The sequence below is a fragment of the Theobroma cacao genome, chromosome 9 (assembly GCF_053813885.1).
Source record: "Theobroma cacao isolate CCN51 chromosome 9, ASM5381388v1, whole genome shotgun sequence".
Lineage (NCBI taxonomy): Eukaryota > Viridiplantae > Streptophyta > Magnoliopsida > Malvales > Malvaceae > Theobroma > Theobroma cacao.
This window is the reverse complement of record NC_142647.1, coordinates 4,889,834-4,911,065: the sequence shown is the minus strand read 5'-3', so window position 1 is coordinate 4,911,065 and position 21,232 is coordinate 4,889,834. Positions and strand designations below refer to the sequence as shown.

Below are 21,232 nucleotides of genomic sequence, written 5' to 3'. Positions count from 1 at the left end.
TTGAAATTTATAGTATGCCTTATCAAATCAACTCAATCACTGAAAATTCAAACTGCACACCCATATATAGTGTAATTGAAATTTCCAAATGCACAAAAAAATTAAACTCATAACCAATTATCTCAAAATTTAGGTTGAACATCTCAAGCAGAGGTAACAATTCTTCCAATACATCAACCTGGAACATAAAGTGAAAAATTTACTGTCTGAAACTTTGGAACTAAAGAAAACCAACACTGATGCGAGCATGGCATGTTCCCTAAGTATCTCACTTCCTACCAGGGATCTTGACAGCCTGCCTGTTCCTCTTCTTGACTCCAGACTTGGCTACCTTAAGGCTCCTATGAACAGCACTAAGTCTTGCAAGGGCTGCCTTCTTCAAATCTGGTCGGTAGTAATTATCTGCAACCTGAAACCATCAAACAAGCAGCAGTCAGTAAAAGGCTCACATTCCATAACTTTTCATCCACGGATATGGATCACGGTAAGACTAATGCAAGACATTCCACAAAAAAGACAACTTCTTGATATCAATAATTATTGTTAGCAGCAACAACTGATCAAACAAGATAGCAGAATAGACAAGATTATGGAAAAGAACAAGGTTCCGTAGTCAAGGATGGAAGCTCAGAAGCCAAGCGTAACAAGTATATTTCACTGAAGAACCCACTATAAGATAGGTCTTCTTATATGTTAGCTTCTCATCACCGCTTCTAAGACAAAACCAGCAATGGATGGTTACAAGCAACTATTCTAGAATAAAAGTTGTTTAACTAACAATAACATTCCCAGTAAAAATTGCACAATCAACGTAGCATTAAACAGAAAATTAGCATATTAGCAAAGAGCATTACATTCAAACATAAGAGTAGTCAATGTTTGTGTTCCAGGAGGTTTGAATACAAGCCAAAATTACACGTGTTTCTAACTAGTATAACAGATTAAATGCTAATAATCAAATTCGTAGAATACCTGGTTGACAACAGCCTTAGCCATCCTAGGAAACTCCTTCCTCATAACAGATTTATGAAGCAAACTTGCGGGTTTGTTCTGCTTCTTAGTCTTTGAGGTGGCAAGCAACACCGACTGATCCTTCCCTCCATACTGAATAATTACAGTCTTCTTGTTTGCTAGACCTGTAAAAATTTCAGAAAAGACCATCAAAACAATTGACATTTTTTCTATTTTGGGATTCTAGGAACACAAGTTCAGGAAAATGGAGGATAAGGTTACCAGAGTGCTTGTAAGAGTTGAGATTGTAGAGATTGTTGCTCTCCTTGCTGAACTGGACGCTGGCGTTGCCTCTGCCGAACTCCTTCACCAAGAAACAGTTGTTCTTCTTCACGATCTCCCAAATCAACTGCCCTGGAACCGTCGCCATTTTTACCTGAGAACAAATGGATAGAGATCAGATCGTACCGAAACAAAAATGGGGAACGGGGGAAACAAATTTACTATCGTAGAAAAGGGAATGTAAACTGAAATCAAGGTTAGGGAAAAAAAATGGAATTAGAATAAAAGAAAGCTAAGAAGTTACCGCCACAGAGAGAGAGAGGAAGGCGGCAAAGAGGTTTTTAGGATCGCTTGACCATGGGGATACCGTAAGTTGTGCTCTTATATTCGGGGTCAAAAACCCTAGCCAATGTGGAAAGGGTCAGAATTGAAGAATACAAAATAAGTTAGGTGCGGAAAATTATCGTTGGGCGCTTGGTCTAGTGGTATGATTCTCGCTTTGGGTGCGAGAGGTCCCGAGTTCGATTCTCGGAGCGCCCCTAATTTGGTACGTTTTCCTTTTTCTGCTTCCTTTTTAAAATTACCTGGAGATGGGTAATTTACTAGTCGTAAAATCCTGTATTTATTTTTCCATTACCCTTAGACCGAAGAAAGCCAAATTTACGTGCAAATGGGGTTACTTGCAAATTAAAACAGAAAACACCATGAACTACTAAAAAGTGCACAAATGGTTTCTTCATCAATGATGTTTTCATCGAAGAATAAAAGGAACTTAAAAATTACTGCACGTTTGGTTCGCGGAATAGGCAGGAATAGAATAGAATTGCTATTCTGTGGGAATAGAATAAAGTGGGAATAGAATAGAATAGTTATTATTTTGTTTGATATTGTGAATGGAATAGAGCAGGAATTGCTATTATGACTTATCACAGTGTTTGGTTGGTAGAAATAAGATTGGAATAAGAAAGGAATAGGTGATAAAAAGACAAAAATACCCTTGACCATATTAACAATTATTTTCATAAAAAAATAAAATTATCCCTATTATCATTTAAATACACATTTATCCCAAAAGTTAATTATCCATCATAATTATATTTTTCCCTAATTACTAAAAATAATTATAATTTAATCACATATTTTTATAAATAGATAATTATTTAAAAATATAATTTAATTATATTATATTTTATCTATCATAATCAATTAAATTTGTGTATAGATTTTTTTAAGCCAATTCTTCATATATTATGAATCATTTTTTTCTAAAAAAAATTGTAAATTATGTCTTTTGATAGATTAAATGCAAATTCATAAACCCTTTTAAAAAAAGAAGAAAATTATTTTTTTGAACCCAACATTTGGTAAGGGCATTTTAGTCATTACATGTTTGATAGCTATTCCATGAGACATGGAATAGATATTACGGGGGGTGGGGGAGGGAATAGATAAAGCTGGCTAAAAGCCAGCTTTATGGAATTTTTATTCCTGCGGCACCCGTATTCCGTGTTCCAATTTGTAACCAAACGAAGGTGTAGAAAATGATCAGGAATAGAAGGGGAATAGCATAGCTATTCCCCATACCAAACGTGCTATTAGGGAAAAGTATACAGCCTTTATCAAAGAGAATACGACAATGAAACGGCCATTGATTTATTTTTTCCAGCTACAAAATCAACATTTATGAATGAAACACAAACATGATGTAGAAGGCTAGCAATTCAGCACCACGTTCAGAAAACAAAGGATATTTACATTTTTAACCAATGGAATTGTGCTTTGCAGAAAAATACAACCTGCAAAAGGATTCCTGAAAGAAAATACTAATATACCCTATTTACAAAACAACAACCAAGCATCAGCTCGGTGATGCTTGGTTTTCTTTCCTCCTTTTTCCCCTTTTCTCTTTCCTTCTGCTGGAAGGCAGGATACTGAGGTAGTTGGCGTTAAACTCTGTTGTTATTCATCTAAATTGTGCAGTCACTTAAAACCAATGGAGTTTGCTGCAGGATTCAGGACAAAAATGCATCAGAAGATGTAAGAACCCATCTGTGCAGTTTGGGCTGTAGAAGGCCAGACATGTATGCAATGCTGCAAGCCATTATGCTTTCACTTTCCAAGCAACTAACTAATTCATTTGTACAGGTGATATACTTGCTAGTGTCCCCATAAAACTAAACTTTTTGTACATCTACAGACACAATCCTTGTTCTAACTACTTTAGGTTGCTGAAAAAGTGTCTTGTTTTTCATTGGGAAGATTATACCAGAGAAACAACAGACAGATAGCACAAAAGATTAAGCATTCCCATTTCCTTCCAAGAAAGGAGGATTACCAAATTAAATGCCAACAAAGACCCAGGTATCTTTCGATCCTTCCTTCCACATTCCCCATCTCCATCTTACTCTTGGACCATAAGTTGTACACCTAGAGATGAGGCTACTAGCAGCTCTAGAATCTTCTTTAGGGTGGAGGAGTAATGCCATGTCTGATAAGTTGGTGCATTTATCCAAGATAGAGTAAATAAATGACAGGGTAACTTCAATATCGTACACAACTAAATGTGCCACAATCTCTGTCAACTCCTTCATTGCATTCCTATCTTTCAAACCTCCTTTGCGAAAGCAAATCTCTGCTTCTGACCAAGCCCCAGGGCCTAAATTAAGAGATATTACATTTGGAAACACATCAAACAATGCTTCCAAGCCAAATTTTCTTGTTTCAAGAGCTTCATTCCATTTGAGAGAATCCACTGTCAGCTTCTTAATTGATTTACCAGACGTAAACATGCCAAGGAGGCTACAAAGACTTGAAGATTCAAGCAGAAAGTTTTCCAAATTACAAAATTCTTTCACTCTAAAATCATACACCTCCTCAACTGAAAGATGGAAATCAGACAACAATGGGGTATCAAGCACAAGTGATTTTGGCTTAACACATTTCAGTCTGAGTTTCACCAGGTTGGGAGCAGAGATAGTCAAAGAAAGCGGAGCATTTGAGACTGTCCATAAGCAGGCTTTAAGATGCAAGAGATGAATCTTCGGATCTTTAAGTCCTCCAACACCAACCAAATTCAGAACTCGAAGAGAAGGAAAGCAATCATTAATTTTGCTTAGGTCCTCATCCTCAAGCCTAATAAATTCAAGTGTCAAATTTGTTAGCCTAGTCATCGGATTCAACCCATCAACTGAAAGCCAAGCATTCTTCAGCTCTAGTTCCATAAGATTATTGCCTACAGACACATAACAAAAGCAATGGCCTTTGCATAAGATACAATATAAATTAACAAAAAAAAGAAAAGCTTTAGCCTATAAGGCAACAAATTTAAAATTGATGCTTAATTCATTTCACAAGGTGTGCTTAACCATCTTTCATAATCCCACTTCTCATAATTTTAAAGCAAGTTAATTGCCTTCCAACATTAAATCAAACCGCCGCCCCCCCCCCCCCCCCCCCCCCCCCCCCCCCATTTGCCTTAAAACCACTCCATTAAGCTCAATTTCAAACTAATTCTCCTATTTTCAATGCCAAAATAAGTAAGAAATGGAAACGGCCGAGGAACTTACAACACGAAGAAATCAAGCTCAAAACGTCAGATTTCCTCCAGCAAGACTGGATCCAAAAATCCGAAATCGACAACTTCCTTAGGTCCCCGCAAATTTTCGGCAACCACTCCTTCACAAACCCCACATCGGACAAATACAAATCATCCGACTCGTCATCCACGTCATCGTACGAGATTTCCCTGAGCGACTTATCGACTCCGATCGACACTGAGTTAAGACATCGAGATTCGCGGACAAGGTTGTTGAAGATTGCCTTGAAGGGAGTGACGTGGGCCTTGGTCTCCGGCGAGCGGGATTTGAGGTAGCGAGACAAATTGCATAGGAGGTTAACAGAACGGACCTCGTGTGAGAGGGAGTTTAGTGTTTTGGAGGCGAGTCGGCACCGAGCAAGGTCGGTGGAATCGGTGAGTCGATTCAGGATTTCCACGACAAGAGGTTGAGGTAGATCCTCCATTTCAGAAAACGAAGTGGAGAAAAAAAAAAGACTAGACAGCAGATTGGAAGGTGTTAGAATTGTTTCACATGGTTTACCGGTCTTTACAACCATTCAGAATCTGGCCAAGTTACGAAATGACCATGTATTTTCGTGTAATAGCCAAAATGCCATTTTAGGTTGCCTGTTAGATTACAGTAATACCCCTAAATGATATGGTAGAGTTTTTAAAATGTAATGCGATTGAAACGGAGGTTTTGGCCGTCATTCGGGGTTTAGCCGGTTAGCTTTAAGAACTGGTTTGAGAGAGAGATGGGGAGGAGGATACTGAACGATGCGTTGAGGAAAATTGTGAATGCGGAGAGGAGGGGCAAAGCCACGGTGGAATTGCAACCAATCTCCACCGTCATGTCTTCCTTTCTCAAGATCATGAAATATCGAGGTAAGCTTCTTTTTTTTTGTTTTTATTTTTTTTTTAATTCGCAGTTTTACTAATGGGTTTTGGTTATTTTGGTTAATAACAATGAATTTTTGCTCGATTTTAAATTGTTATTGAGTAATCTCAAGGATTAGTTATGGTTGTACTGACCCAGTAAAAAAGTTTAGAAATTTGCTTCTTGTTTGTTGAACTTCTCTGCAATGCTTAAATTGGGGCTTTATTGTGCAGGAAATTAGTGTTATCTGATGTCAAATCATTAATGCGTATGCTTATGCTTATGTGTGTCTAAGAGTTAACTTATATAGTATATTTCTTTACTTGGTTACACTCATTTTTATTGGTTTGAAGTTTTGTGTGAGATAAAATTTTGGATGTTTTAAGCCGCTGGTTCACTTTTAAACTGGACCTATAATCTTAACATATGAAGGTTAATCAGTTTTTGCCACTTGAGTTACCTAATCCAGTATGAATTTGAAGGGCAATTGGCATTTCTTTGATAGCTGCAGAATTTTTATGAAAATAATATCTTCCTTTGCGATTCTATTTGATTTTCAACTTTACTCGAAACTCAGTAACAGTTGGGCTGTTCAGTTCATTACCAGATTTCATGGTTTTTATCTTTGTGTGCCCTTTTATTTCATCAATATGGCGTGGATGGGAGTTCTGAGAAATTTCTCCTCGCTTTTTGTCAAATAGAGCTTTGTTTTTGGAAACCATTAGGCATAGGGCTCTGTATGATGCATTGGCACAGTCATAATCTTAGGGACTAATGAGGCTAAAAGTCTAGATGTCTTCTATATTTAGACTTGTGGCTACTGCCCACTGCTGAATCTTGTGCTTGTTGCTGTGTCATTACCTTCTTTGTAATTTTTCTTTTTGAAAGGATACATCAAGAATTTTGAGGTTTATGATCCACATAGAGTGGGGAGGATAACAGTTGAACTGCAAGGCAGGGTAAATGATTGCAAGGCACTCACTTACAGGCAGGACATCAAAGCGAAGGATATTGAAAAGTACACAACACTTAAACTTCCAACACATCAGGTTTGTTAAAAGTCATTGTATTTTGAGTGTTTCAATTATTCATTGCCATAACTTTGTGAAGAAAGTGCTGGCTAGAAGGAAAGCAAATATACCAGCTATGTCTGTATAATCCCTCATATCATGAGATGATGACCTTTTATAGTTTAATACTTACCTTGTCCTTTAAAAATCTCATTTGCAGTGGGGTTATGTTGTGATTTCAACTCCAGATGGTATTTTGGATCATGAAGCAGCCATTAGTAGGAATGTAGGTGGGCAGGTTCTTGGTTATTTTCATTAGACTTGTCTGTCTTTCTACTCTCTTTTAGATGGGGAAAAAGAGAAGACTAGTACTTTGAGCTCTGGTTTATCTGTGAACTTTCAATCAATATTTATCTGAATTTTGTATCATTAAATATCAAATGCTGGAATGTAACTTTTGGATTAATGTCTCAATTAGTTCTGATTTTTGTAATAATTGAACTACAAAAGCAAACCTTGCTTTTTTTGCGGAGAAAAGTACTTTTAGCTACTGTCGGTTTTTTCAGTATTTTGATTTAAGATGAGTGTAAATATCATTTTAGAATTTTGATGCTGCAAACATTATTTGTCTCAAATTTTGAAGTGCCACAGGTGGTGTGCCAATGAAGGCTTTGCACCTCTGATATGCCCCATTTTTATTGTAATACCCTTAGTATTTGCTAAGATTCTAGTTCAAAATGTTTCACTTAGCTACACCAGTCCAAGAGAAAATGTATGATATCAAATTTGAAACAAAAATGCTCTTAAGTTAGAGCTAGTACTATTTAAACTTAAAGGAATCTTTGTTTTTCCGCTTTTAGCAATAGAAGTTATTTCGCCTTTGCTGGAATTCTTTTTCAGATTGGTGGTCAAGCAATTTAAAAATCTGAATAGTTTCCAATTATTTTGTAAACTTGGTCTCCCATAGGTTGACCAATATTTTACTCTTGAATGTTATGTATTTCATTCCTTCCGCAGCCTTGGTGTAATAGTTGAAATGGTACTAGGCAGCTGTTCTTTTGTCTCAGCGTCATTGCAATTTGCTTGACAGCTTGAGATATAAATCTGCAAATCTAGCTGACTGCTTTGCGAGAGAGACATCAGGGCTATGAATTTATAGTGAAGATGTCCGTGCAGGTCCAAGGAAACAGGCATAATGTAGTTCTAGGTGGTGGACGGCTAAACCCATCACATTTACAAGGCTAATATATATGATTCGTAACGGTACGGATTATGCTTTCTGAACCAACATAGCTCAGGAGTTTAATGGGAGTAATTCTGGAGCTAGTACTGAGATGAGGCTGTGTCATGGAGGAAATGAAAACACAGCGTTCCACTGGAATTGTTAAGGCATGCGAAAGTGCTGTAGATTCTTCTCCCTCTTGATTGGGTTCAACCAGGTAGACTGTGATGGATAAACATTTGCTCCAAGGAGAAAGGCATATATCTACTACTACATTAATGGCTTAACACATCTGAGTGCAGATTCTTTTTTTGAACATCCAAAAGTGCAGTACCAAAACAATGCAGTGAATACATAATATAAAAAATAATACAAGAATTAAGCAGAATTAACCAATGATGATAACAATGTCGGGATGAATGCTTAATTATCAATTTTAAAAGTCTGAGCCTCTACATCACTGATGTCCTTTGAAATCTGACCTACGAAATAAAATTTGAACAGAATGGTAACTTAGAAGAATATGAATATTCATTGATTGAAGAGTAACTCATACAGCAGTTATTGAAACTGAAACTGATACGTCTGAGGCTAAGAAGAACTATAAACAAGCGCAATGGCATAGCTTTGTCGAGCCTAACAATATATAACTTCAAGAATTCAGAGAATACGCCTGCAGATTGTGATCCCATCACCTAGTGGTGCAAGTGAAATTTGGACACGAGAATCAGCTGCAAGCAATTTGTTAACGTCCAGTGTTCTCTGCCTGCCCTCTCTCATTGCCTCTGGAGTGCTCTTTTCAGACAATGCAACTGTTCCTCCCCACAGTGTGTTATCATATACAACAATCCCACCTACCTTCACCAATTTCATCAATCTCTCATGGTAGTTCCAGTAATTGATCTTGTCAGCATCAATAAAAGCAAAGTCAAAGCCGTTTTCATTTCCAGGCTGCAACAAATCCACAATCCCACAATGAGAATTACCCCCCATAACATAAAAGTGAAATATTAGCAAAAATCTTAATTTGGATGACAAATGCAAGATGCTAAGCAACGAAATGTAGAACTTATGGAATATAAAATGATTTTGTACTAGGACAACTAAGAAGGAATCCTTACATCTTCAAGAAGCTGATCAAGGACAGGTAAAGCTTCAGACTCTATGAAGTCAATTTTGTTATCAACACCAGCTCTTCTGATAATTGATAACCCTATCTCATATGCCTCTCGATTCATATCTATGGCTACAATCTGCACTAACATGCACAGTTAAAAAAGTATAGAGAACATCAAGTAAATGGTCTTCAAGACAGTTTCATACAAAGCGAGTAAAAAAGCCCTTAGAGGAAATCAGGGTATACTTGCATGTTATTTTACACAGGTCCACATGCAGATTGTTTACTCTTGGACTAAGATATTAGTCTTTATAGAATAGATGGATTGTTTACCTTGCCATCTTCAGGAATTGTAAGAGCAGTAAGGAGAAGAGAGTATCCAGTGAAAACTCCAACTTCAATTGTCCTTTTTGCATTTATTAGCTTCAAGAGCAAGGCAATTAGCTGCCCTGCATCAGGTGCAGTAGCCATTACAGCCCTGGAAAGTAACAAGTTAATTATGCTCCTGGATAAAATGCTACAAAGTCCAAGACAATCACTTCACTTTAGAAGCTAACAGAGTACATGGTTATCTAGTTGTAAATATACCATTTATTGTCTTTGGCTCCATTGGTTAAGAGGTCTAGAAACAAATCAATTTTCATTGTTGGTGAAATTTTAAGGGCTCTGATTATGGACTTTATGCCCTCTGAACTGAATCATTTTAAGAACCACAAGTTATCAGTTTATATTATTGGTTTTTACTGCTCCAATGTGGAAACTAAGATTAGAGCCAATGGTTTCACCCTGTGGTGCTTGGAGCACCTACTGAATCTACTTTGGTTTGAGTCAATTACCAAGAAAATGAGAGTGGTAGGCGAAAAAAAAAAATTTAACTAAAATGAATGTGAAGAGTACTATATTACCTTGGGTGGGTAGCAGTGATATCCCTTAGCTCTTTCAAGTGCTCTGATTCACGGGGATACACACTAGTCCCTAGGATATACTGTCACATTATTGTAGTATCTATTAAGAATCTAAACAACAGAATAAGAAATAAAATGATTGAGAGATATACTATACCTGATACAGTTCTTCACTCTGCAGTAATCCCTTACTGAAACTTGTTGATTCTTTCTTTTCATTATCCATAGCTCTCAAACTGTTTCTACCAATAACTCACATTTTACAATAGAAAACAATTGCTAGGAAACTAGTTCTAAAAGTCCACGATGAAATGTAATTGTAACATGGTTTATAAGTTGGGAGTCATAGTCACCACTAACATTCATGATTCAAGTCCAATATTTATAAGACCACATATAACATCAATAGAGCAACTAATATTATCAGTCAAGGTTTTAATTGGAACATAAATTAACCAATGGCAACCCAAAGTTGTTAAGGGGAAACATTTACCAAAATTTTGCTAATGTTTATTACAGGAGGGAAAACACAATTTGATCAAATTCAATATGTATAATTCGATGATAATACATTTTAGAGTTAGAAATATTAGTTACAGTTGAAAAAGATGATCAGATTTAGGTCCAGAAAGTAGTTGTGAGAAAACAGAACAGGACTTCCCTATCCTACGCATTCATTTGCTACAGATCAAAAGTGACTTAACTTCGAATTTTCAAGGAAAACCAAAGTTTGTTAATCGGTGTTTCCAAGTAACAACTTACATTAGTCCAATCAAATCAATAAATCCCAAAAAGTATCCTAATCATTGACCACTCCTTATCAAAACCCTCATTCCCAAAAGCAATAACCTTTAACAAATAAACCAACCAAAAGTTTTCTGTTTCAATTTGAATTATCTGCATAAACATATCAATAGAAACATGAAGTTCATAATTAAAAGGGCAAGCGAGTCGATCCTTGAGTCCCGTGGCAAATGAAACAATAGAAGGATCCTGTTTGGACAAGAATTACCAATATGCAGATACAAAGTTCAAAACTTTGAAACATAGATAAGACGGGAAGAAGATGAACCCGTATATCAACAGAAAGTTTCGTTTGGTGTGAAAGGTTATCGAGATGAGTAGATTTGATTAAGTTGAGCTATCTAATAATAGCCTTCACAGCAGGAGAAATTCCCATAGTTTTAAATGCGGACCAAAATAATTGAGAGATAGATTACCCCGGAGATGTGAACAAGGTGCTGGCTTTGACCTTATTGCCGTTTCAGATAGCAGCGATCAGGAAAACGTCGATGATCCCAATTGTCTCAATTCGTGAAAAGAAAAATAAGGTACAAAGAGATTGTTTTGGTGATTAAAAAGTTTGGGTTGTTTTCGGTCTAAACACGTGACGTCCTGTACTCAAGCATGTAAGAACGACGTGACAATGCCACGTGACATGTCAGAATGCAGCCACATATGCATATAAGAACAACAGCTCTACATTAATTCTTTCTTTGTCTGGCTAAAGCGGGAATAAATTTGGGAGCGGACAATAAGATTAGAATATCATTGTCACACGTCGTTAGTTCATTGCCACTCACCCAAAGTGAATTGTGATTCAACTTTTGTGCTAATCTTATTTTCATCCGAGTGTTCTGATGCTTATTGTCAGTAAATAGTGGGATCTTCCAACATGCTTTCATTTATTTCAAGATCCTTCGGAGAAGTGAAGAAGAACATCAGCATATACGCCTGCAAATGGTCATCCCATCACCACATGGAGCAAGAGAGATTTCCAGGCGATTATCAGTTGCAATGGATTTGTTAAACTCGATTATGGACCTCCTGGAATCCCTTCTGTCTTCTGAAACAGCCTCTTCAGGTAGAGCAACCGTGCCTCTCCAGAGAGTGTTGTCATAGATGATTAGGCCACCAACCTTCACTAGCTTCAAAATTCTCTCATGATAATTCATGTAATCATCCTTGTTCGCATCAACAAATGCAAAATCAAAACTCCCTTCACTCTCTTTCTGATGAAATAAAAAAACAAAGAAGAAAATGAGTTTGACTCATTGGAGTTCGAGAATTGTAATACAAAATGGGAGTAGAGATTTATAGGGTGGATATTTAGTGCTTAAATTTTTTAGAAGCTTGTCCAGAACTGGTATAGCTTGGGACTCGATGAAGTCGATTTTGTGTTCAACACCAGCTTTTCGGATAATGGGCAGACCAATCTCATATGTTTCCCTGTTTATATCTATGGCTACAATCTGCAAAGATGAATTTTACTTATGTATAAGGAGATTATGGCAAATAGACTTATCAGAGACAATGAAATGGAGAGGTGCAGTGCAAATACCTTGCCATCATCTGGGATGGAAAGAGCTGTCAGGAGAAGAGAATACCCAGTATAAACACCAATTTCGATTGTCTTCTTTGCATTCACTATCTTAAGGAGCATCCCCATTAACTGAGCTGCATCGGGCGCAGCACTCATGAAGAACCTGGAAAAAAAATAGGACTATCAGTGTCCCTGGCAGATACCTCAGACTTGTTTCTTCTGCTTTGCAGATAATCAAAATGCAATCACACAGTTTTAAAACGAATGTTATCGTTTCTTCATGTTAATTTCAGACAATGAAATCCAACAGGAATAATCCGATAAAACAGTCAATAAAGAAAGATTTACCATGGATGGTTTGCAGTAGCAATCCTGAGCTCCTTGAGAGGTGCTGGTTCCCTAGGGTACACGCTGGTTTCCATGATATACTGTCACATAAAATTACCCCATAAGAACTTCGCTCCATTTCTTTATAAAGGATCACTTAAAACTGCATAAACTGATACATTGAAAGAATTGATGAAACATACCTCATACAAGTCAATACTCTGCAACAACCCTTTATAATGCTTGAGAAGTGATTTATTCGGGGTATTTTCCATTCTCTGCAACAACGTGCTTGAGAAACAAGGACACAATTTTGTTACTGTGCTATTAAAGTCGTAGAAATTCATATGGTTAATAAATTAAATCTCTAACAAGAATGTTGAAGGAGAAAAGAAGGGTATACCTTAGTAGTTTCTTAGCCTAACAACTGATCATATGGATCGTGCAAAGGTCTGATGAAAGCTTAGAGAGCCTGCAGATGATGCTAAATATATGTGTATTAATATACAACTATAGATGAATTAAGCTCACACCAACTTGATGTCCTTTAAAATTTTAAATAAATAAATTATTTATTCGATTTAAATTTCTTTCATTCTCAAGTATTTTCTCTAACTTAATTAACGCATTTTTCTGTTTTTATTTTTATTTAAAAAAAAGTTAAGTATATATATATATCTATCATTAAATCAAATATTTAAATTTTTGATAAGTATATGTAAATAGGGTTGAGGAAGCGTTGCAAACAAGTAAGAGATGTATCGGAGGTAACGGAGAGGAAGATTGGAGCAGTTTCTGAAGTACATGGCAGTTGAAAGAGAATCAGAAAAGAATAGGTGTTCTAAATGAGAATAGGCTAAAAAGAAAAGCTTTGAGTAAAAGTCGGGTAATTCGGAAAGTGAAGGAGAAAGTCTCTTTTTTTAATTGTGAATGCTCTATATATAGTGTCAGAAGTAACGGTTACAAAAAAAAGTTTTAATATACGTAATAAATGATACCATTAAGAAGAAATTTAATGTTAGGTAACTTCTACTGAGAGTTAATATTGAGTAACGGTTAGAAACTTATTATGTGACAGTTAGAAGTAATTATATTTAATGAGACTTGTTCTCGAGTAGGAGCTAATAGAGAAAAGCTGTACGTGAACAAGTATAAGAGAAGAAGTTATACGTAAATAGGTATAAGAGAAGAAGCTATACGTGAATTGGTATAAGAGAAGAAGGTGTATGTGAACAAGTATATGAGAACAAGAAAAGAGGGTGAAACATTTGAACTTCAAGAAAAGGTTAAGAGGAAGACTTCTTAACTACTTTCATATCTGAGCCACCAAGCCAAACTCTTCGAAACATCTCAAAATGAAAATAACTTATGAACTTTGCCACTTATTCCAAATTACTTCATTGTCGTCTGTGTGAAATTATTATTTTGTGCGAAATAGTTGTTCTACTTATATTAATTGTTTCACATAGAATAATGATTCACTTATTTTACTTGTTCAGCGTGAAGTAGTTCTTCACTTGTAATGGTTGTACTCATTATTCTTTATATAATGTTACACGATAAATTAATTTTTCAGATAATAAATATTAATCAAAATCAACTATCTACAATGTATATATTAACCTTTAATTACGAGGAAGTTATCAAAAATTTCTTTTTCTCTACATTTTATCACATCATGAGAAAAATGCACTAGCTAGGAAGTAGGAACCCACGAGCTTTACATTCTTCCTGATCTTGTGAAGGTGCCCATGCACGTAAAGTTCAATGTAATTGTCAAATGAGAAGTATTTTTCCTTTTCTTTTAAATTAATAATTAATTATGCAAGGTAATTAAATCTTTGGTAAACTATCTAGACATTTTGAAATTTTCATCAAAATTACATAAAAATCTGTTGGTTTGAAAAATAGACATTTCGCTCCAAAAACCTTAATATCCTTAACAGAAAAAGTAAAAAGACTAAAATACTTTTTTATTTTTTATTTTTTATTTTTTGAAAAAAACTTACTTCCAATTCTCTGACCAAATCCAATCCGATCTCTGCGGATTCGGCTGGATCTAGCTTGAAAGGTATTTAAAAAAAAAATTAAATGAAACATAAAGATTTATACAATATTGTAATCTTTGACATGCTCGAGAGTAAAATTACCTAAAAAATATTACTATAATCCTAACCATTGGACTTATGAGTTTGACGATAAATTTTTTTTTGAGTAAAATATCTATTTCGTAAATTAATGAACTTCTGTATAATTTTGATCAAAATTTAAAAGTGTTTAAATATTTTACCGTAAATCTCTTTCTTTCACAATAAAACCCTCAACAAATGATAGACATTTGATACTACAGCATTTGTATTACAGAAAAAAAGTTAAAAAGAAAGAAAAAACTGTCAAAATTAAGCAAAAGAATCAAGATACATGAGTTACAACAAGTGAATTAACCAAACCTACTATTTGTTTTGAAGTTCTGTACACGCAAAAGTTTATTAAGTAGTAGAAGTAGCCATTGAAACTACACCTTAACAAAAACATGATCAACTTTGGTACAGGCCCGGTCATCGGAGAATGATGCCTGGTTTACCCAACAAGTCAAGGTAGAGAATACTAAGAAAGCCCTTGCACCCTTCCACACGATTTTATTGCATCCTTGGACAACATTAAATTGCTCGAGCAAAAGCAGGAATTTCACACAGAAGCCATGGCTGCAAATGATTTAGAGGGCATAATCGCTTGAATCATGTTAATATAGACATCATGCTCAATGGCTAAATTACTCTCTTCACATATTCATGTCCAAAAAAACTGATGATATTGCATGCTAATATAAGCCGAAAACACAACACTGAACCACCAAAACTCAGCCTGAGAAACTTATTCCACTCGATTCTCCAGTCTCTATTTATTACAGCAAGTTCCAAATCAAAGAAGTATATCAAACAAATCAATAAACAAATAATATTTTGATTCTAGTTGGACATGTTATATTTCACATTCCTATAAACCTCAAAAAGAACCTGTATAAACATGCACATAGAAACTAGTAGTGGTAATGTAACACATCTTATCAGAATGCCAAAAGCACCTATATTCATTGGCGATTCTGTCTGAGAGAATTTAACTGTGCGGTCAAGATATCATAATCAGGAAGCTTTGGGTGAACATGACTAGCATTCTCCCTAGATGGTCCCGCTCCAATTGAAGTTTGAGCCTTCAAACTTTTGGCACTTCCTGATGATATAATCTTTGGGACAGAAGTGGATGGCTGTTTCTTTTCTGATGATTTCAAACTTCCATCAAATGAAGACCTTTTGGTATCTGAAACCAGCTTTGAAGTTGCTTGTGCTGCCGATCGGGGATGCTGAAAACTTTCCCAGTGATCTGAGTTCTTTTTCTGAGGCTCAGTCTTTGGCAGAGCTACATCAGCATTAGAACTCCTTGACGAGGAATTCTTCTCCCTACCATAGTCAGAAACTACTGCTGGCTCAGAGGAAACTGTAGCTTTAAGATTGGAACTTCTCCTTGAATTTGAAGGAGAGGCCTTAGTCCTTCGAGAAAAACCAGCATTTGAACGAGCACTTAAACTTGTTTTAGGAAGATCCTCATCAAAATCACCATTTCCTGAACCAAAATATGGGTCAGAGACCCTTAAGCTAGATCTTTTATTTTCTTCAAAGCTTGGAATTTTGTTATATTGGTCTTGAGTGCTACTAAAAGTTTGTTTTGGTTGTTCCTCCTCAGAGTCATCATCACTAGAATCGAAATAAGTAACTGATGTTCTCGTGCTGAGTTTTCTATTCACTTCTACTTCCCGTTTCTGACTGTGTGGCTCTTGACTGTAAGATCCAGAACTAACTGAAGCCTCCACTGCTGCAGGAGGTGATGATTGCTTACTTCTGGTAGATGGATGATTGGCCGCCTCTATAGGGGATAGAGCATTGCCTTGCTGAATTTTTGAATATGGTAGTAGATGCCTATAACCCTTATTTCGAAGCCCACCTGTCAAGTTTCCAAAGTTCAATTCCTTACTTTCTTCCAGACTAGAATCTTTAGAAGGTTCAGTATCTTCCATGCCTTCAGCTAACTGGGGAGTGAAAATACTGTTTTCAGCTTGGTGGGAACCGATAATCTTTTTATGACTACCTATACTAGGATCAGTGTTCCTAACAAAATTAGATTTGTCTACCTCCTCTTCGCTTTCTGAACTAGGGCTGTAATTATCAAAAGTCACGGGCAAGTCATCTCCATGTGAAGGAACTGCAGAGCTAGTTGAACTTTCAAAGAAGACAGGAGTAGACTGCTGCTCCGAAAAAATATGCGACTGTGAAATGGGCTTTGCAGATGACTCAACATTCTGCTCAATGCTCCAAGAATTTATACTTGTAAATGGATGAGTAGGTGAACTTTGACCTGGAGATGAAAAGTTCATACTGTATTCATGTACTTTATGCTCTTCCTCCAAATCAAAATTACATCCATCATTATCTGATCCATAATCATCAAAAACTGCTGAAGCATTGTCATAAGAATCTTTTGTTTCTTTTGTGCTTCTTTGAAGGCTTCCTTTATCATTGAGAAGAAAAGAATTGTCACCAGAATTATTTCCTGACTTCTGACGGTTTGAATTTGATACAACATCAACATCATCATCATCATCAGTAAAAGTACTTGAACGAGAATGAGATGAAGAATAGCTTGATTGCTTTCCGATCCTTACTTCGTGATAATCAGCATTCTCAGAATTCTTTGTATCATGCAGTTCATTCACAAATAGCGCCCCAGTTTTGCCTGAGTTTCCCTTATAATTTTCTGACTTCTGCCGATTTAAATTAGAGACAACATCATGATCATCAGTAGAAGTGTTTGATTGAAAAAGAGAAGAAGAAGCGCTTGATTGTTCCCTGACCCTGACTTCATAATAATCAACATTCTGAGGATTCTTAATATCATGCAGTTCATTCACAAATTGCATCCCATTTTCACCTGAGTTTCTCTTCATACTTAATTCAGCAAAATGCTCCATCCGCCTGCCCTCAGATGAGTTTCTTTGAGAATATGCATCTGCAGTTCGATTATTCACCGATGGTTTTTCATTGAAGAAAGCTGCAGTAGACTTAAAGGAACCTTGAGTAGATTTATCACCGCTCCTCACAATGTTACTATAAACATTTTCAGCCTCCTCTACCCAGTTATGTTGTTCATTGCTGTCAGTTTGTTCATAATTCCTAGAATTCCTTCCATGAAGGGAAAATTTAACTGGATGTCCAGCAAGATGTTCATTTTGAGATGCTGAGCCAGCATACTTTTGCTCCCCATCTTTCATACCCTGAGCAGATGACATGTGTGATTCTGTTGAATACTGCTGGGAGATATTTCCACGGCTTGAAAGTTCAGCAGCAGCTCGGGCAGCCATACTTGCTTGCTCTGCAGATTCTGCAGCTGCCTGGGCAGCAGCAGTAGCATCCTTGAATTCCATATTCCAATGCTGCCTTGGTGAAGAGAAAGAATGCTCATTCCCAGAATATGAATTCCTAAATTCAATCCCTTGATTTTTAGTTCCTGCAAAACAGAGCACCCAAATATATACTAATAATTAACTGGCAAATGAAAAAGCTAAATGAAAAAAAAAAAAAAAAAAGACAACAAGACACAAAGAGTCGATAGATCAGTATGTTTGAATCTAATAATTAACATACCATCAGGTTTTGAATTTGGAGGATAAGTTCCAGAGGACATTGAATTATCGGCTCTACTATTTGAATAATGAAAATTCTTAGGATGAGAAGATGATATTGAGCTGTGCTCATAGAAGCTTGCAGGCGCATCATTTTTTTCAATGTGTTGTGGAGCTTGAACATTAGGAGGTCCCTTATCATAATAAGGAACTTGAACACCTGGAGGTCTCTGCTCATAGTGACTGGGTGAAGCTTGTGCATTAGGAGGATCAGCCAAAGTTTTGGAGGCCTCTGTAAAAGTATTAGGTCCATTCTGCACAAGTAAATTTATATGCAAAGAACATAAGTTGTTGAGCAAATCCTTCAATCTTTGACAAACAAATAACAATATACAACCACTTCATAATTGAATATTTCTCTGAGTATCCTAAGTAAGATTATATTGTTGGCACATCAAACAAAAAATAACCTTTTGTGCACTATACTAGTCTTACCAGCAAGTCATCATAAGGCTTTGATTCTTTTGCTCCAAATGATTCGGGGTCCCACTTGATGTTGTGCTCCTCAGCAATTGCAGTCAAAATTTTTAGTTTGGTTGGACCATCAGGTGCTTTCACAGATAATTTCTCAACCAACTAAAAGAAACAACATAAGCATCGGTCAATAATACTACTATCAAACTTCAGATTGGTCTAATATGCTGATTATTACATTTCAACTATTGTTCATTCCTGAGTAGACCTCCTGTTCAAACTCACCATACGACCAACACCACAATTAGGACGCAGTTCAAGAGCAGCAGAAGTGAATTCTTTTCCATATTTTGCTGTAAAATGTTTGGAGACATCCTTGAGTTCTGGTATCTCTTCACACCTTGCAGATGCAAATATGACACTTGCAATTGCTTCCTTCAAATCAATGGGACAGTTTCTGAAAATTCAAGTAAGCAAAATATAACCTAAAGTAATTAAAACAATAACAATCGGCAAAATTTAATCTGGCAGAAAGACCCAAAGATTTATAAAACCATCTCTCAATGAACCAGCAACTATACGTTTCTCCATCCATACATGTTTATCTGTTTATGCGTTTAAGCACAGGTATCCAGCTATTTAAATTCAACGAAACAAAGAGGTGCCCTAAACTCTAATGGAAAGCCACTTATTTCAAATCAAAGTAGTTTTTGGCAGTTGGATTGAATGTGACTTTCCCCGGAGATTAAGGCAACTTATGAGTTCCAAAGACCAAGTCCAATTGCTTTAACAATGGTGGTCTATTTTCCTCTATTTGTTCAAACATTTGCAAACTCAGTGAAAGTTTCACTAATTCCATAAGCATCTCCAGCAAAACATTCAAAGAAGAATAAAATCAAAATACAAAATACTAAAGAAAGTATTTTTACACACTTTTGGGCTTCAATGATCGGCATACGTGCCACAATAAGTTCACAGTATATCTCAAGAAGATTATATGCTGCCACAGTCTTTTCTTCCCTAACCACATGCTCAACCTGAAAAAAAAAAAAAACCCAAAATTAATACCACAAATACAAACAAAGTCAAGATTATAAAACTTTGATCAAATTGAATACCCGAATTCTGGCCGTCTGATCCTGCCCTGACTCCAGCAATTGAGCCAATTCCCTCTTTAACTGCTTAACCTGTGCTTCCCTCTTGTTCTTCATTAGCTTTATTCGCGGTATGGCTAGCTTTAAAGCTATCTTGCTGCATCAAGTCAAAATTCAAAAAACCAAAACCAATCAAAACTAAAAAAAGTCAAACGATCACTTCGTCTTCAATCGAAAAACCACCCAAAATTCAATCGATAAAACAATTAAAATTAAGAAAAAGAATTACCATTTGGCAGGCTTGAAGCTCCTGTGAAGCATATTTTTTTTTTCTTTTTTTGGTGCGTGTCTGACAAATCGATAATAAGGGAGTGGAAGGGATTAAAAGGTTTTTTTTTTTATTTTTCAAGGGGCCGCAGAAAGTGAGATGTGATATCGATTTGAGCGATGATCATAAACGGAACCTTTGGGATCTTAGAGATGAAGAAAGTTATACGAATCGATTGGACTTTCGCGGAAATTGAATTTCGTTCTTTCCTTCTCGCCTTTTTCCGTTTTCTTTTCGAAAAAATAAACCTTGTGCCCTTTTTCCTGTTTCTTAATTTCTTGTGCTTGTCAGTAAACGAATCTGATTAGAACACTCAGATTGGGAACCGCGTAAGAAAAGCTGTGGGTCAGCATTTGATTAAGAGAGGGGACACGGAAATTCACATTCGGGATTTACCAGATTGCCCCTTTCAGTTTCTTTTCTTTTTTGTCTCCTAACCAGCTTTAGTTTTACGCCACGTGGACATAATTTTCCATCAAAACTCTGGGTAAGAAATAAAAGTCAAAGTAGCTTCTTAGAACCATACTCATGGTTGATCAACTTCATTTCTGCGGTAAGTAAGGATTCATATTCCAAGACTTTTTATTTTTGGTTTAATATTGCAAGAAAAATATGTTTTCTATTTCTTTTACGAGTATGCATTTATATTTTTGGATTTCTATCATAACACTTCTTGTTCTTACATTTTAATGATACGAAAATGTAATCCACAAAAAATTAATAGAATAAATGAAATTTATAAGATGTACTATTTAAGAGGTAATGTCCAAAATCTAGTAAAGTAACGTCACATTACCGTAATTATCAATTTTGAATATAAGATTAAAAAATTACGTAAAAAAATTAATAGAATTTCTAGTGATATAAATATATTTTGAATAATTATTAAAAATATTTATAATGATAGATGATTAAGATATCAAAATTTCATGATAATGTCAACGGATTCAAGTCGCATATTAATTCCCTAGGAATGAAGAAGCCATTATTGTTTTTGTTTTATAGTTTTCAACTTTGGCATAGCTCTTATGCTAGGTAATGCTACGAATATTAGTCTCCCGAAGAAGTATATGTCATTATTGTTCAAAAATT

General features: G+C 35.9%; 6 protein-coding genes and 2 non-coding genes across 9 annotated transcripts; 2 read left to right on the top strand and 6 right to left on the bottom strand.

The window, feature by feature from the left end:
* Positions 1-89: 89 nt before the first annotated feature.
* On the bottom strand, positions 90-1,639 carry LOC18588446 (Ribosomal L28e protein family). Its single transcript, XM_007012857.3, has 4 exons — positions 1,538-1,639; positions 1,234-1,387; positions 973-1,136; positions 90-409 (listed from the first exon to the last, which is right to left on the bottom strand). Exons 2-4 carry the CDS (start codon positions 1,379-1,381, stop codon positions 269-271), a joined length of 453 nt encoding a protein of 150 aa, XP_007012919.3. The 5' UTR covers positions 1,382-1,387; positions 1,538-1,639; the 3' UTR covers positions 90-268.
* Positions 623-714, bottom strand: LOC148760642 (small nucleolar RNA R24). Its single transcript, XR_016028732.1, has one exon. It is a non-coding gene; the product is annotated as a small nucleolar RNA R24 (small nucleolar RNA).
* Positions 1,640-1,701: 62 nt separating the features above from the next.
* On the top strand, positions 1,702-1,773 carry TRNAP-UGG (transfer RNA proline (anticodon UGG)). The gene has a single exon. It is a non-coding gene; the product is annotated as a tRNA-Pro (tRNA).
* A 1,075-nt stretch (positions 1,774-2,848) lies between these two features.
* LOC18588445 (F-box/RNI-like superfamily protein) lies at positions 2,849-5,324 on the bottom strand. Its single transcript, XM_007012856.3, has 2 exons — positions 4,800-5,324; positions 2,849-4,465 (listed from the first exon to the last, which is right to left on the bottom strand). The coding sequence occupies exons 1-2, from the start codon at positions 5,251-5,253 to the stop codon at positions 3,573-3,575; spliced, it is 1,347 nt and encodes a 448-aa protein (XP_007012918.3). The 5' UTR covers positions 5,254-5,324; the 3' UTR covers positions 2,849-3,572.
* A 156-nt stretch (positions 5,325-5,480) lies between these two features.
* RPS15AE (ribosomal protein S15A E) lies at positions 5,481-7,255 on the top strand. Its single transcript, XM_007012855.3, has 3 exons — positions 5,481-5,674; positions 6,555-6,715; positions 6,897-7,255. The coding sequence occupies exons 1-3, from the start codon at positions 5,545-5,547 to the stop codon at positions 6,993-6,995; spliced, it is 390 nt and encodes a 129-aa protein (XP_007012917.1). The 5' UTR covers positions 5,481-5,544; the 3' UTR covers positions 6,996-7,255.
* Positions 7,256-8,411: 1,156 nt separating this feature from the next.
* LOC18588443 (putative caffeoyl-CoA O-methyltransferase At4g26220) lies at positions 8,412-11,299 on the bottom strand. Of its 2 annotated transcripts, none has more exons than XM_018126532.2 (6): positions 11,141-11,299; positions 10,078-10,162; positions 9,921-10,000; positions 9,349-9,493; positions 9,020-9,151; positions 8,412-8,849 (listed from the first exon to the last, which is right to left on the bottom strand). In XM_018126532.2, exons 2-6 carry the CDS (start codon positions 10,144-10,146, stop codon positions 8,559-8,561), a joined length of 717 nt encoding a protein of 238 aa, XP_017982021.2. In that variant the 5' UTR covers positions 10,147-10,162; positions 11,141-11,299; the 3' UTR covers positions 8,412-8,558. The 2 variants fall into 2 exon arrangements, with proteins under 2 accessions (XP_017982021.2, XP_007012915.3); XM_007012853.3 differs by having other exon boundaries at positions 10,078-10,156.
* A 342-nt stretch (positions 11,300-11,641) lies between these two features.
* Positions 11,642-12,845, bottom strand: LOC18588442 (putative caffeoyl-CoA O-methyltransferase At4g26220). Its single transcript, XM_088810046.1, has 5 exons — positions 12,774-12,845; positions 12,592-12,671; positions 12,262-12,406; positions 12,037-12,172; positions 11,642-11,928 (listed from the first exon to the last, which is right to left on the bottom strand). The coding sequence occupies exons 1-5, from the start codon at positions 12,843-12,845 to the stop codon at positions 11,642-11,644; spliced, it is 720 nt and encodes a 239-aa protein (XP_088666172.1).
* A 2,512-nt stretch (positions 12,846-15,357) lies between these two features.
* On the bottom strand, positions 15,358-20,447 carry LOC18588441 (Regulator of Vps4 activity in the MVB pathway protein). The gene is made up of 7 exons (XM_007012847.3): positions 20,102-20,447; positions 19,837-19,969; positions 19,652-19,755; positions 19,004-19,175; positions 18,740-18,880; positions 18,267-18,558; positions 15,358-18,129 (listed from the first exon to the last, which is right to left on the bottom strand). Exons 1-7 carry the CDS (start codon positions 20,131-20,133, stop codon positions 15,662-15,664), a joined length of 3,342 nt encoding a protein of 1,113 aa, XP_007012909.3. The 5' UTR covers positions 20,134-20,447; the 3' UTR covers positions 15,358-15,661.
* Between the last annotated feature and the right edge of the window lie 785 nt (positions 20,448-21,232).

What these genes read in the sequence shown, in the direction of transcription:
- LOC18588446 (XM_007012857.3), bottom strand. Translation starts at nt 1,381, where the DNA reads ATGGCGACGGTTCCAGGGCAGTTGATTTGGGAGATCGTGAAGAAGAAC. An exon ending in CAACTCTTACAAGCACTCTG is followed by an intron (nt 1,137 to 1,233) that starts GTAACCTTATCC and finishes AAATTTTTACAG; the next exon opens with GTCTAGCAAACAAGAAGACT. An exon ending in CTAAGGCTGTTGTCAACCAG is followed by an intron (nt 410 to 972) that starts GTATTCTACGAA and finishes TGATGGTTTCAG; the next exon opens with GTTGCAGATAATTACTACCG.
- LOC18588445 (XM_007012856.3), bottom strand. Translation starts at nt 5,253, where the DNA reads ATGGAGGATCTACCTCAACCTCTTGTCGTGGAAATCCTGAATCGACTC. An exon ending in GAGCTTGATTTCTTCGTGTT is followed by an intron (nt 4,466 to 4,799) that starts GTAAGTTCCTCG and finishes ATGTGTCTGTAG; the next exon opens with GCAATAATCTTATGGAACTA.
- RPS15AE (XM_007012855.3), top strand. Translation starts at nt 5,545, where the DNA reads ATGGGGAGGAGGATACTGAACGATGCGTTGAGGAAAATTGTGAATGCG. An exon ending in CAAGATCATGAAATATCGAG is followed by an intron (nt 5,675 to 6,554) that starts GTAAGCTTCTTT and finishes TCTTTTTGAAAG; the next exon opens with GATACATCAAGAATTTTGAG. An exon ending in TTAAACTTCCAACACATCAG is followed by an intron (nt 6,716 to 6,896) that starts GTTTGTTAAAAG and finishes TCTCATTTGCAG; the next exon opens with TGGGGTTATGTTGTGATTTC.
- LOC18588443 (XM_018126532.2), bottom strand. Translation starts at nt 10,146, where the DNA reads ATGGATAATGAAAAGAAAGAATCAACAAGTTTCAGTAAGGGATTACTG. An exon ending in AGAGTGAAGAACTGTATCAG is followed by an intron (nt 10,001 to 10,077) that starts GTATAGTATATC and finishes ATAATGTGACAG; the next exon opens with TATATCCTAGGGACTAGTGT. An exon ending in TTGATCAGCTTCTTGAAGAT is followed by an intron (nt 8,850 to 9,019) that starts GTAAGGATTCCT and finishes GATTTGTTGCAG; the next exon opens with CCTGGAAATGAAAACGGCTT.
- LOC18588442 (XM_088810046.1), bottom strand. Translation starts at nt 12,845, where the DNA reads ATGGAAAATACCCCGAATAAATCACTTCTCAAGCATTATAAAGGGTTG. An exon ending in AGAGTATTGACTTGTATGAG is followed by an intron (nt 12,672 to 12,773) that starts GTATGTTTCATC and finishes TTTATGTGACAG; the next exon opens with TATATCATGGAAACCAGCGT. An exon ending in GCTACTGCAAACCATCCATG is followed by an intron (nt 12,407 to 12,591) that starts GTAAATCTTTCT and finishes TTTTTTTTCCAG; the next exon opens with GTTCTTCATGAGTGCTGCGC.
- LOC18588441 (XM_007012847.3), bottom strand. Translation starts at nt 20,133, where the DNA reads ATGCTTCACAGGAGCTTCAAGCCTGCCAAATG. An exon ending in AGCTTCAAGCCTGCCAAATG is followed by an intron (nt 19,970 to 20,101) that starts GTAATTCTTTTT and finishes GACTTGATGCAG; the next exon opens with CAAGATAGCTTTAAAGCTAG. An exon ending in ATTGTGGTGTTGGTCGTATG is followed by an intron (nt 18,881 to 19,003) that starts GTGAGTTTGAAC and finishes TGTTTCTTTTAG; the next exon opens with TTGGTTGAGAAATTATCTGT.